The sequence below is a fragment of the Manis javanica genome, chromosome 7 (genome assembly GCF_040802235.1).
Source record: "Manis javanica isolate MJ-LG chromosome 7, MJ_LKY, whole genome shotgun sequence".
In the NCBI taxonomy this organism is placed as follows: Eukaryota; Metazoa; Chordata; class Mammalia; order Pholidota; family Manidae; genus Manis; species Manis javanica.
The window spans coordinates 43,741,646-43,756,445 of NC_133162.1; the positions used below are offsets into that span (position 1 = coordinate 43,741,646).

General features: G+C 38.0%; 1 protein-coding gene across 5 annotated transcripts in view; it reads left to right on the plus strand.

Annotated features, from left to right (window-relative positions):
- Positions 1 to 14,800, plus strand: part of ASCC1 (activating signal cointegrator 1 complex subunit 1) — a 147,095-nt gene that overhangs the window by 25,114 nt on the left and 107,181 nt on the right. For all 5 annotated transcript variants that reach the window (XM_036998880.2, XM_036998879.2, XM_036998877.2 and 2 more), the window contains exon 5: positions 9,682 to 9,860. In XM_036998880.2, coding sequence (XP_036854775.2) covers positions 9,682 to 9,860 — 179 coding nt within the window. The remainder of the gene's footprint in view (positions 1 to 9,681; positions 9,861 to 14,800) is intronic.

Genomic DNA, 14,800 nt, shown 5'->3' on the forward strand with positions numbered 1-14,800 from the left:
GCTGGGCCGGGGCTTGTATCTTATCCCCTTCGCGAGGCACTGGGTTCTCCCAGGTGTGGATGTGGTCTGAATGTTGTCCTGTGTCCTCTGATCTGCCCCCATCTTGGCTCCGCCTGAAATCAGTAATAATTTTTGCCACAATATTTTTTTTTTTTTTTTTTTTAAAGGAGACAAGTTTTTATTTTTTATTTATTTATTTTTTGTTTTTTTTTGAGAGGGCATCTCTCATATTTATTGATCAAATGGTTGTTAACAACAATAAAATTCAGTATAGGGGGGTCAATGCTCAATGTACAATCATTAATCCATCTCAAGCCTAATTCTCGTCAGTCTCCAATCTTCTGAAGCATAACGAACAAGTTCTTACATGGTGAACGAATTCTTACAGAGTGAATAAATTCTTACATGGTGAACAGTACAAGGGCATTCATCACAGAAACTTTCGGTTTTGATCATGCAATATGACCTATAAACCATCAGGTCAAATATGAATATTCATTTGATTTTTGTACTTGATTTATATGTTGATCCCACATTTCTCCTATTATTATTATTATTTTTATTTTTAATAAAATGCTGAAGTGGTAGGTAGATGCAAGATAAAGGTAGAAAACATAGTTTAGTGCTGTAAGAAGGCAAATGTAGATGATCAGATGATCAGGTGTGTGCCTATGGACTAAGTATTAATCCAGGCTAGACAAGGGCAGCAAGACATCCACGGATGCAGAAGATTTCTCTCAAAGCAGGGGGGGTGAGGTTCTGAGCCTCACCTCTGTTGATCCCCAAATTCTCACCTGATGGCCCCCCTGCGACTGTGCCTGTCTTAGGTTGTTCCTCCCTTGAGGAATCTTACCCGTCTCTGGCTAACCAGTCATCTTCCGGGGCCATACAGGGAAATGTAAAGTTGGTAAGTGAGAGAGAAGCCATATTGTTTGCAAAGGTTAGCTTTTTAATTCTTTGCAGATTTATGCCCTGTGGCTTCTATGCCCAGCACTTGTCTCGAGGTATCTTTACCACCTGGAGGAATTATGATACTCGGTAAATTCGATATGAGGCACGAATTCTATTTAAGGTTTGTAATTAGGAAGGAAGAAGAAAAGCTATAGATGTAGCATATGAAGGAAACTTGGGAGGATTGATTATTTCTTTGACATATCTTCTTGTATAGTACCTTAAGTATGTATAGGTTTTAAACTACTAACTAATTTGCACACACATATTAACATAATAGGAATACGGTGACATAAAGCAAATCTATAATTACCAGCCATCTCCAGTGAAGCCAAGAAAACCATTTAGGCACCCTAGGCATTTGTGAAAATTTATCTATGATATGATGGATATTTTCCAACTGTACTTGAACCATCAGACAAATTAAAGCAGCCCATTTCTGGGATCTGTTCACATCCCATATGTTCTTTTAACCATAGATAGTCTATAGTCATGAGATTTTGGGGTGCTACAACTTGCACCCCTCCCAACTCCTGGTTGAGTTCCAACAGTACAGATCCAGTCAAATTCGTTGTCTCACTGTATGCACATGCCAGCCTAGACATCTCCCTCCTCCTTCTTATGGCAAGTCCAGGAGACGGTGGGCTGGATGCAGCCACAACCGCAGCATCGTCCGGATCCCTGTGGAGGCTTTTTGATGATCATCCCCCGGCACGAGTCCTCCAGAGAGTGCTGATGCCGGAAGCTCCTCCTCATATCGTATCTTAGTTCATTTTCTGGGTATCCAAGCTAGGCCTTGATCTTCTGCATAGAAACAGACCCTTTGCCCACACTTTGACATGCCCTCTATACCACTGTGCAGAACTCATTGGAGGTCAGCACACAGTAACTGCTTTTTTTTTTTTTTTTTAATTAAGAGAAAGGAATATTATCAGAAAAGAGTACCTCCATAGCTGATCATCTGACACCCTTTAAGTGATCAACATTAAGGATATTTAAAGCATGCGTTGATCTTTGATTTACCAATAGTTTTATCCTGTTAAGGAGTAATCCCCCTTTTCTTTCTTTCTTTCTTTTTTTTTTTTAAATTTTTAATCTACACTTACCTGAAGAATACTATGTTTACTATGCTCTCCCCTATATCAGGTCCCCCCTAACAACCACATTACGGTTACTGTCCATCAGCTTAGCAAAATGTGGTAGAGTCACTACTTGTCCTCTCTGTGTTGTGCAGCCCACCCTCCCCTTTCTCCCTCCCCCCCATGCATGCTAATCTTAATACCCCCCTTCTTCTTCCCCCCCCTTATCCCTCCCTGCCCACCCATCCTCCCCAGTTCCTTTCCCTTTGGTACCTGTTAGTCCATTTTTGGGTTCTGTAATTCCGCTGCTGTTTTGTTCCTTCAGTTTTTCCTTTGTTCTTATATTCCTCAGATGAGTGAAATCATTTGGTATTTCTCTTTCTCCGCTTGGCTTATTTCACTGAGCATAATACTCTCCAGCTCCATCCATGTTGCTGCAAATGGTTGGATTTTTCCACTTCTTATGGCTGAGTAGTATTCCATTGTGTATATGTACCACATCTTCTTTATCCATTCATCTACCGATGGACATTTAGGTTGCTTCCAATTCTTGGCTATTGTAAATAGTGCTGCGATAAACATAGGAGTGCATCTGTCTTTCTCAAACTTGATTGCTGCGTTCTTAGGGTAAATTCCTAGGAGTGGAATTCCTGGGTCAAATGGTAGGTCTGTTTTGAGCATTTTGATGCACCTCCATACTGCTTTCCACAATGGTTGAACTAATTTACATTCCCACCAGCAGTATAGGAGGGTTCCCCTTTCTCCACAGCCTCGCCAACATTTGTTGTTGTTTGTCTTTTGGATGGCAGCTATCCTTACTGGTGTGAGGTGATACCTCATTGTAGTTTTAATTTGCATTTCTCTGATAATTAGCGATGTGGAGCATCTTTTCATGTGTCTCTTGGCCATCTGTATTTCTTTTTTGGAGAACTGTCTGTTCAGTTCCTCTGCCCATTTTTTAATTGGGTTATTTGTTTTTTGTTTGTTGAGGCGTGTGAGCTCTTTATATATTCTGGACGTCAAGCCTTTATCAGATCTGTCATTTTCAAATATATTCTCCCATACTGTAGGGTTCCTTTTTGTTCTATTGATGGTGTCTTTCGCTGTACAGAAGCTTTTCAGCTTAATGTAGTCCCACTTGCTCATTTTTGCTGTTGTTTTCCTTGCCCGGGGAGATATGTTCAAGAAGAGATCACTCATGTTTATGTCTAAGAGGTTTTTGCCTATGTTTTTTTCCAAGAGTTTAATGGTTTCGTGACTTACATTCAGGTCTTTGATCCATTTTGAGTTTACCTTTGTATATGGGGTTAGACAATGGTCCAGTTTCATTCTCCTACATGTAGCTGTCCAGTTTTGCCAGCACCATCTGTTGAAGAGACTGTCATTTTGCCATTGTATGTCCATGGCTCCTTTATCAAATATTAATTGACCATATATGTTTGGGTTAATTTCTGGGGTCTCTAATCTGTTCCACTGGTCTGTGGCTCTGTTCTTGTGCCAGTACCAAATTGTCTTGATTACTATGGCTTTGTAGTAGAGCTTGAAGTTGGGGAGTGAGATCCCCCCTACTTTATTCTTCTTTTTCAGGATTGCTTTGGCTATTCGGGGTCTTTGGTGTTTCCATATGAATTTTTGAATTATTTGTTCCAATTCATTGAAGAATGTTGCTGGTAATTTGAGAGGGATTGCATCAAATTTGTATATTGCTTTCGGCAGGATGGCCATTTTGACGATATTAATTCTTCCTAGCCATGAGCATGGGATGAGTTTCCATTTATTAGTGTCCCCTTTAATTTCTCTTAAGAGTGACTTGTAGTTTTCAGAGTATAAGTCTTTCACTTCCTTGGTTAGGTTTATTCCTAGGTATTTTATTCTTTTTGATGCAATGGTGAATGGAATTGTTTTCCTGATTTCTCTTTCTATTGATTCGTTGTTAGTGTATAGGAAAGCTACAGATTTCTGTGTGTTGATTTTGTATCCTGCAACTTTGCTGTATTCCGATATCAGTTCTAGTAGTTTTGGAGTGGAGTCTTTAGGGTTTTTTATGTACAGTATCATATCATCTGCAAATAGTGACAGTTTAACTTCTTCTTTACCAATCTGGATTCCTTGTATTTCTTTGTTTTGTCTGATTGCCGTGGCTAGGACCTCCAGTACTATGTTAAATAACAGTGGGGAGAGTGGGCATCCCTGTCTGGTTCCCGATCTCAGTGGAAATGCTTTCAGCTTCTCGCTGTTCAGTATAATGCTGGCTGTGGGTTTATCATATATGGCCTTTATTATGTTGAGGTACTTGCCCTCTATTCCCATTTTGCTGAGAGTTTTTATCATGAATGGATGTTGAATTTTGTCAAATGCTTTTTCAGCATCTATGGAGATGATCATGTGGTTTTTGTCTTTCTTTTTGTTGATGTGGTGGATGATGTTGATGGATTTTCGAATGTTGTACCATCCTTGCATCCCTGGGATGAACCCCACTTGGTCATGGTGTATGATCCTTTTGATATACTGTTGAATTCTGTTTGCTAATATTTTATTGAGTATTTTTGCATCTACATTCATCAGGGATATTGGTCTGTAATTTTCTTTTTTGGTGGGGTCTTTTCCTGGTTTTGGTATTAGGGTGATGTTGGCTTCATAGAATGAGTTTGGGAGTATTCCCTCTTCTTCTATTTTGTGGAACACTTTAAGGAGAATGGGTATTATGTCTTCTCTGTGTGTCTGATAAAATTCCGAGGTAAATCCGTCCGGCCCCGGGGTTTTGTTCTTGGGTAGTTTTTTGATTACTGTTTCAATTTCTTTGCTTGTAATTGGTTTGTTTAACTTTTGTGTTTCTTCCTTGGTCAGTCTTGGGAGGTTGTATTTTTCTAGGAAGTTGTCCATTTCTTCTAGGTTTTCCAGCTTGTTGGTATATAGGTTTTCATAGTAGTCTTTAATAATTCTTTGTATTTCTGTGGAGTCTGTCGTGATTTTTCCATTCTCATTTCTGATTATGTTGATTTGTGTTGACTCTCTTTTTCTCTTAATAAGTTGGGCTAGAGGCTTATCTATTTTGTTTATTTTCTCAAAGAACCAGCTCTTGGTTTCGTTGATTTTTGCTATTGTTTTATTCTTCTCAATTTTGTTTATTTCTTCTCTGATCTTTATTATGTCCCTCCTTCTGCTGACTTTAGGCCTCATTTGTTCTTCTTTTTCCAGTTTTAATAATTGTGATGTTAGACTATTCATTTGGGATTGTTCTTCCTTCTTCAAGTGTGCCTGGATTGCTATATACTTTCCTCTTAAGACTGCTTTCGCTGCATCCCACAGAAGTTGGGGCTTAGTGTTGTTGTTGTCATTTGTTTCTATATATTCCTTGATCTCTATTTTGATTTGTTCATTGATCCATTGATTATTTAGTAGCATGTTGTTAAGCCTCCATGTGTTTGTGAGCCTTTTTGTTTTCTTTGTAGAATTTATTTCTACTTTCATACCTTTGTGGTCTGAAAAATTGGTTGGTAGAATTTCAATATTGTGGAATTTACTGAGGCTCTTTTTGTGAGCTAGTATGTGGTCTATTCTGGAGAATGTTCCATGTGCACTTGAGAAGAATGTATATCCTGTTGCTTTTGGATGTAAAGTTCTATAGATGTCTATTAGGTCCATCTGTTCTAGTGTGTTGTTCAGTGCCTGTGTGTCTTTACTTATTTTCTGCCCGGTGGATCTATCCTTTGCGGTGAGTGGTGTGTTGAAGTCTCCTACAATGAATGCATTGCAGTCTATTTCCCTCTTTAGTTCTGTTAGTATTTGCTTCACATATGCTGGTGCTCCTGTATTGGGTGCATATATATTTAGAATGGTTATATCCTCTTGTTGGACTAAGCCCTTTATCATTATGTAGTGGCCTTCTTTATCTCTTGTTACTTTCTTTGTTTTGAAGTCTATTTTGTCTGATATTAGTACTGCAACCCCTGCTTTCTTCTCACTGTTGTTTGCCTGAAATATGTTTTTCCATCCCTTGACTTTTAGTCTATGCTTATCTTTGGGTTTAAGGTGAGTTTCTTGTAAGCAGCATATAGATGGGTCTTGCTTTTTTATCCATTCTATTACTCTATGTCTTTTGATTGGTGCATTAAGTCCATTTACATTTAGGGTGACTATTGAAAGATATGTACTTATTGCCATTGCAGGCTTTAGATTCGTGGTTACCAAAGGTTCAAGGTTAGCTTCTTTAGTATCTTACTGCCTAACTTAGCTCGCTTATTGAGCTGTTATATACACTGTCTGGAGAGTCTTTTCTTCTCTCCCTTCTTATTCCTCCTCCTCCATTCTTCATATGTTGTGTGTTTTGTTCTGTGCTCTTTTTAGGGGTGCTCCCATCTAGAGCAGTCCCTGTAGGATGCCCTGTAGAGGTGGTTTGTGGGAAGCAAATTCCCTCAGCTTTTGCTTGTCTGGGAATTGTTTGATCCCACCATCATATTTAAATGATAGTCGTGCTGGATACAGTATCCTTGGTTCAAGGCCCTTCTGTTTCATTGCATTAAGTATATCATGCCATTCTCTTCTGGCCTGTAGGGTTTCTGTTGAGAAGTCTGATGTTAGCCTGATTGGTTTTCCTTTATAGGTGACCTTTTTCTCTCTAGCTGCCTTTAAAACTCTTTCCTTGTCCTTGATCCTTGCCATTTTAATTATTATGTGTCTTGGTGTTGTCCTCCTTGGATCCTTTCTGTTGGGGGTTCTGTATAATTCCATGGTCTGTTCGATTATTTCCTCCCCCAGTTTGGGGAAGTTTTCAGCAATTATTTCTTCAAAGACACTTTCTATCCCTTTTCCTCTTTCTCCCTCTTCTGGTATCCCTATAATACGAATGTTTTTCCTTTTGTATTGGTCACATATTTCTCTTAGTGTTGTTTCATTCCTGGAGATCCTTTTATCTCTCTCTATGTCAGCTTCTATACGTTCCTGTTCTCTGGCTTCTATTCCTTCAATGGCCTCTTGCATCTTATCCATTCTGCTTATAAATCCTTCCAGGGATTGTTTCACTTCTGTGATCTCTTTCCTGACATCTGTGATCTCCTTCCGGCCTTCATCCCACTGCTCTTGCATTTTTCTCTGCATCTCATCCCATTGCTCTTGCATTTTTTTCTGCATCTCTGTCAGCATGTTCATGATTTTTATTTTGAATTCTTTTACAGGAGGACTAGTTAGGTCTGTCTCCTTCTCAGGTGTTGTCTCTGTGATCTTTGTCTGCCTGTAGTTTTGCCTTTTCATGGTGATAGAGATAGTTTGCAGAGCTGGTACAAGTGACCGCTGGAAGAGCTTCCCTTCTTGTTGGTTTGTAGCCTTTTCCTGTGAGAATAGCGACCTCTAGTGGCTTGTGCTGGGCAGCTGTGCGCAGGCAGGGCTTCTGCTTCCTGCCCAGTTGCTTTGGGGTTTATCTCCGCTGTTGCTGTGGGCTTGGCCTGGCTGGGGCTGTTCCTCCAAAATGGTGGAGCCCCGTTGGAGGGGGAGCAGTCAGGAGACTATTTATCTCCGTAAGGGGCCTCTGTGCTCCCTGCTGCCCAGGGGCTTAGAGTGCCCAGAGATCCCCAGATTCCCTGCTTCTGGTCTAAGTGACCTGTCCTGCCCCTTTAAGATTTCCAAAAAGCACTCTCCAAACCAAAAGAACAACAGCAACAGTGAGAGAGGGAACAGAAAGAAAGAGAAAAAAAAAAGGAGAAAAAAGGAATAAACAAGCGATTTTTTTTTTTTTTTTTTTTGTCCTCAGGTGCCGGTCCCAGGCACCCGCTCACTGGTGCTGCTGCCCTGTCTCCCTAGCACCAGGGTCCCTGTCCTTTCAAGGCTTCCAAAAAGCACCCGCCCACCGGTCCCGCAGGGAAGGAACGCTCAATATTCTTTGTCCTCAGGCACTGGTCCCACGCACCCGCTCACCAGTCCCGCCGCCCTGCCTCCCTAGCACCGGGGTTCATGTCCCTTCAAGGCTTCCAAAAAGCACTCGGCAAAAAGAGAGAAAAAAAAGGGGAAAAACGCGCGATTTCTTCCGTCCTCAGGTGCTGGTCTCAGGCACCCGCCCACCGGTCCCGCAGGGAAAAACGGGGGATATTCTTTGTCCTCAGGCGCCGGTCCCAGCCACCCGCTCACTAGTCCCGCCACCGTGCCTCCCTAGCACTGGGGTCCCCGTCCCTTCAAGGCTTCCAAAAAGCGCTCGCCAAAAAGAGAAAAAAAAAAAGGGGAAAAACGCGCGACCTCCTCCGTCCTCAGGCACCGGTCTCAGGCACCCGCCCCCAGGTCTCGCAGGGAGAAACGCGGGATATTCTTTGTCCTCCGGCGCCGTTCCCAGGCACCTCCTCACCGGTCCCGCCACCCTGCCTCCCCAGCAACGGGGGCCCGTCCCTCTAAGGCTTCCAAAAAGTGCTCGCCAAAAAAAGAAAAAAAAAAAAACCGCTCCGGTTTCTCTCCACCCGCCGGGAGCCGGGGGGAGGGGCGCTCGGGTCCCGCCGGGCTGGGGCTTGTATCTTACCCCCTTCACAAGGCGCTGGGTTCTTGCAGGTGTGGATGTGGTCTGGATGTTGTCCTGTGTCCTGTGGTCTCTATTTTAGGAAGATTTTTCTTTGTTATATTTTCATAGCTCTATGTGTTTTTGGGAGGAGATTTCCACTGCTCTGCTCACGCCGCCATCTTGGCTCCGCCCCCCAATATTTTTTTAATTGAAGTAGAATTCACATGACAGAAAATTCTGTTTTTTACTCTTAATTTTTTATTGTCATTTGAATTTCTTTGCTCTTCTTTAAAAAAATTGCAAAATATACACAACATAAATTTTACCATTTTGACCATTTTTAAGTGTTGAATTTTGTGGCATTTAGTACATTTATGATGTTGTACAACTATGAGTATTATCTACATCAAGAAGACTTTTATCACCCCAATAGGAAACCCCATACCCAGTATGCAGTCACTCCCCATTCCTCCCTCCCCCCAGTCCTTGGCTTCCACTAGTCTGTTTTCTATCTCTCTGAATTTGCCTGTTCTGGACATTTCCTATAAATAGAAACATGGTGTGTGGTCTTTTGTGTCTGGTGTCTTTCATCTAGCATAATGTTTTTAAGATTCATCTGTATTTTTGCATGTATCAGTACTTCGTTCCTTTTATTGGCTGAGTAATATTTCATTGTATGGAGATAACCACATTTTGTTCATCCATTTATCAGTTGATGGACATTTGTGTTGTTTCCATCTTTGGTATTATGAATAAACCTGCTGTGAACATTTGTGTCCACGTTTTTCTTGAATATCTACTTTCTTTTGGGTGTTTATCTAGGTGTGGAATTGCTGGTCACATGGTGGTTCTCTTCTTAACTTGTTAAGGGCCAGCCAAACTTTTCTATAGCTTCTGCACCATTTTACATTCCCATTGGAGGGTTTGCTTTGAGCTTCTAATTCACTTTTCTACTTCATTAGCTGGTCTTAAAATATTCTGGTTTTTAAAACTTATTCTGCTGAGATTGAATATGTTAGTTAACTTTCTGATACTTGGTACTGTCCCCTGTTCAGAATTATGTACACCTTCAGGACTGTTTAGCTCTCTAGAGATGACAGTATCAAGAAGGCACTTTTCTTACAAGCATTTATGGTCCATGAGTATGTTAACCCACACTTTTTTTACTTGCAGTAATCACTGGCCAGCATCGAAGTGGTGTAATTTCGGCCCGAACTAGGATTGATGTTCTTCTGCTCACTTTTAGAAGAAAGCAGCCCTTTACTCACTTCCTTGCCTTTTTCCTCAATGAAGTTGAGGTTCAAGAGCGATTCCTGAAGTTCCAGGAGGAAGTACTGGAGAAGTGCTCAATGGTAAGCAGCAAACAAAACAAAACAAAAAGTTCAAAATGAAGAATATAAAAATGGCTCAGAAAGATATAAATCTATTTTCCCCCAAAAAAGGTAACCATTTCTGATGATTTCTTTTAATTCTGAACTGGAAAAAGAAGTATAGACATAGCAGCACATAAATCTCTATATATTACTGAAATATTCTTTAAAAATTTCAGGACACAAAAAGATCATCCCAGTATACACACTATTCTGCATCTTGTGGGTGACAGTATTAACAAGATGGCATTATCTGCAGATCTTACACCTTTGGGAAGTTATGGTTTACTTGGGATCAGTAACAAATTTGCATATAGATTTATCATTCTTATGTAACAGTGAAATGCTTATGACCAGGATAATAGCAGATAATCTAGATTAGAAAACAAGTTTTAAAACTCCTTTTGGGTATTATTTTAGGTGATTTAAGTAAACATTTACTGATTAAAAAAATGATAAGCATATGTTTATTATAGAAAATATGCAAAACACAGAAAAGATTCATAAAAAGTCATCCATAAACTTACATTTGAGAGAGAATACTGTGACACATTTGTCTGTGTGTATACACACATACATTTACAAAATAAAATTTGGCTTGTATATGGTTTTATATCTTATTTCTTTGAAATTTAGCATTATACTATGATTATTGTTTTACCATTGAACAAAAATCTAAATCTTTTACCTTTGCTTTGGAGACCAGGAAGAAAATTGTAGCAGGAGGACTAAAATAAGCTAATCTGATTTCAGTAACTATTCAGATGACTTGATTTTTAATGGTGGCTTACTGTTCCATCATATATAATTATTTAATCTTTATTGTTTCTGCTTTTTCGTTGTTATAAATAATGACGCTGTTGCATACATTTTTGTGCATTAGTCTAATTAGCTTCTTAGTAAATTACTGAAAGTGGAAAGAGTATGTGCCTGTTTGAGGTTCTGGTATATATATCCAGTTACCTTCAGGAAATGTTATATACCAAATTATAGTTTTCTTTAGGTTTCTTTTCCCACCCTCACCAATACTGGTGTTATCATTCCTTTGGGTTTTTTTTTTTTCTGTAACACAATTAATGAACAATACTATTTCATTGCTTTACTGTTCATTTATTTGATTATTGGTGAGATAAGACATTTTTATGTTTAACTCTTGTTTTTTCATGGCTTGACCCATTTTCCTCTGAGAGTGTTCATCTTTTAATTGGAAGAGCTTTATATATATATTAAGAAGATCAGTATTATTTCATATTTACATTTAACTTATTACTTTATCTAGAATATGTTTTGATGTATAGTAAGAGGTAAAGTATAACTTTTTAAACCCCTATTTACTTAACCAGTTATCCCCATAAGAATTATAATTTTTTATTTACCTTAAAAATTATATAGTAGAATGGACTTTTTTGGGTGTGTATTTCTATGAATTTTAACCCATGTGTAGATTTGTGTAATCATCTACCACAGTGAAGGAACAGCTCTCCCAGCCATCCCTTTGGTTAACCTCTTCCCCACCCCAAATCCTGACAATCACTGATCTCCTCTTGGTCACTATAATTTTGTCCTTCTGAGAATATCATATAGATGGAATCATACAGTATGTCATCTTTTAATGCTGGTTTCTTTGACTCAGCATAATACCTTGAAATTCATCCAACTTGTGTGTATCAGTAGTTTGTTCCTTTTTATTGCTGAACTGTATTCTGCTGTGTGGATGTACCACAGTTTATCCATCTACCTGATGGAGGATATTTGGATTGTTTCCAGTTTTTGGCAATTTTAATAGAACCGCTGTAAACATTTTGATACAGGCTTTATGTGAACATGATTTAAATACCCAGGAGTGAGTTGTTAAGATACACAGATACATAGAACCTTTTTTGTTACTGATTTATAATTTAATTCTCTTGGTCAGATAAAATACTCTGCATGACCCCAGTTCTTTTAAATGCATTAATACTGGTTTTCTGTTCCAGAATATAGTCTGTTTTGGTAAATGTTCTGTGTACATTTGAAAAAGATGTACAATTGACCCTTGAACAATGTAGGGGGTAGGGCACCAAACCCCTGTGCCATTGAATATCCTCATATAACTTTTGACTCCCCAAAATCTCAACTATTAATAACCTACTATTGACTACAAACCTTACTGATAACATAAATAGTCAACTAACACATACTTTTATGTTACATATATTGTATATACTCTATTCTTACAACAAGGCAGGTTAGAGAAAAGTGTTTTGAAATGTCACAAATCTTCAAAATTTTTGCCAGTGTGTTTATTGAAAAAAATCCATGTATAAGGGACCCATGCAGTTCAAACCTGTGTTGTTCAAAGGTACTGTGTATTTTAATATTTTGGGGTTGACTGTTCTATAAATATTATGTATGTCATCTGGTTGTCAGTGATGTTTTATGTCTTCTGTATCCATTACTAATTTTGTATATACTTGTTTTGTTAATTACTGAGAACTGTTGAAATCTCCAACTGTAATTGTGGATTAATGTATTTCTCCTTTCAGTTCTGTCAGTTTTTTTCATAATTGTCTTATAATTACAAAATATCCATTTCTATCCCTGACTGTATTCCTTGTTCTGAGATCTACTTTTTCTGATGTTAATATAGCCATTTCAGCTTTCTTTTGATTAGTATTTATACTGAATATCTATTTCTATCCTTTTACCTTTAGCATATTTATATATTTATATTCAAAATAGGTTTCTTAAAGACAACATATAATTGGATATTGTTTTTTTAAAATCCAGTCTGACATCTCTGTCTTTAACTGGAGTGATTAGACCCATTTGCTCTTAATGTAGTTACAGGTATGTGTGGGTTTAAATCTACCATTTTGTGATTTTTTTGGTCTCTTTTTTGATCTTTTGTTCCTATGAATTTTCAGATTGACAGTTTAAAAAAAATTTCATTTTTGTCAACACTACTAACTTGTTAGCTACACCTATTTATTTTTTTTAAGTAAATGCTCTAAGATTTACAATGTATGTCTTTAATTCATCACTTTCAACTAATATTACACCACTTTATGTAAAATGTAAGAACTTTACAATACATCGTCTATCTCTTCCCTCCTGTCCTTTGTCTAATTGACACTAATTTTGTTTCTGTATGTAAACACCTTCCTATAAGATTTCTTATTGTTAAAGTCTGCTGTAAACACTTTCTCTTTGATTTTATTTGTCTGAAAAAAATCTTTAATTTATCCTCTTTTATGGAAGATAATTTATGCTGGTTATATGATTCTAAGTTGATAGTTTTTTTCTTTCAACATCATAAAACCATAATTTCATTGTCTTTTGGCTTGTGTAGTTTCTGATAAGAAATCTCCTGTAATTCTTTGTTCCTCTTTGTGTAATACATTTGGTTGCCTTTTTTTTCTTTTACTGGAAATAATTTCAAATTTATAAAAATCGTAGGACAAAATAGTATGAGGAAATACCCATATGCTCTAGTGCTGTATGACTTAATAATGTCCTTAGTAATATTTCCAATACAGACTCCAGGATAAGGTCAGGAATTGCATTTAATTTTTAGGTCTCTTTAACCTCTTTTAGCTGAAAACATTTCATAGCTTTTCTGACTTTTATGTTATTGAAGTAATTGAAGTTCCTTTCATCCTTTCTTTAAAAAAATTGAACATTCTTTTTTGCATTTGTCTTATGTTTCCTCATGGTTGTTAACTTGATGTTATGATTTCTCAGTCAGAGTACTGTATAGCTGATATTGTGTCCTTCTAAAGATATCACATCTAGGGGCATAAATGTTCATCTGTTTTTCATAAATGATGTTACATCCAATCAAGAAGGTATTGCCCCATTTCTCCTAAGTATAACAACTATATTTTATATCTCCTATGCAACTAATCAGCTGTCTACAGGGAGATATGCTAAGATCTTGCAAATATCCTGCTTCTCATCAACATTTCTCCCAGGTTTAACATGCATTTATGATTCTTAACTGGTCCAGTCTTTACTGCAATGGTTGCAAAATCATCATTTTCTAGTTCTAGAACTCACTCTACTTTCAGTTTCAGCTTTCTATATTCTCCTTTAAACAGGAGACCTTCCTTCTTCCTTTACTTTTAAATTTTTTATTAATGTGGTTTCATTAATTTTATCTTTTTAAATTTTAAATTACTTTTTGTTTCTTATTTTAAATTGAGGTACATACAATCAAATGCATAAATTTAGTGTACAACTCAATGAATTTTGACATATGACACTCATGTAACCATCACCCAATTCAAGATAGCAAACATTCTCACTAATTTGTTTCAGTTAGTGAATTTTAAGTTTTTTCAAGGGCTTATAATTTCCTACTGTGGTTAATTGTTTCAGTTGCTTAAATTATCTCTGAGTTTTCTCAAACCTTTTCTGGGAATGTGTGTGTGCTTTTGTTCCAGTTCTCCCATAACAAGGCTGCTTTTATGTGTCTTAATTTCTCTAAGGCCTCCCCTTGGAGCCTAAACTATTCTGTTGTATTCCTCTGCCTATAATCTCTTGCCCTCAGGCACCCACAGGTCAGCCTATTGCTGAAGCTCTCTTGCTCTCAGGCCCTGTACTGCTTATAGAGACCTAACCTGATATCCAAACTGTGTCACTATTCCTGACTACTCCCAAGTCAGGCAAGACAGAAACTAGTTCCTCAGTTTCCTAACAAGCCAGGACATTGAAATCTACTTTTACTCTTTTTCTTCTGCCCTAATGGAGGAGTAGACATTGGGTGGCTTCCTCCTGATGTGTTGTGTTGCCCTGGGGAAGGGGTAGAGCAAGGGATGACAAGAAAACATGAAATTTCCTACCATTTTGAGTGCAGCTTTCTCTTGGTTAGGCATTTGCTTTTTAACTGATTTCTAGAGTTCTCCTAAAGCTACTTTGGTCTATATGTTGTTACTTATTTG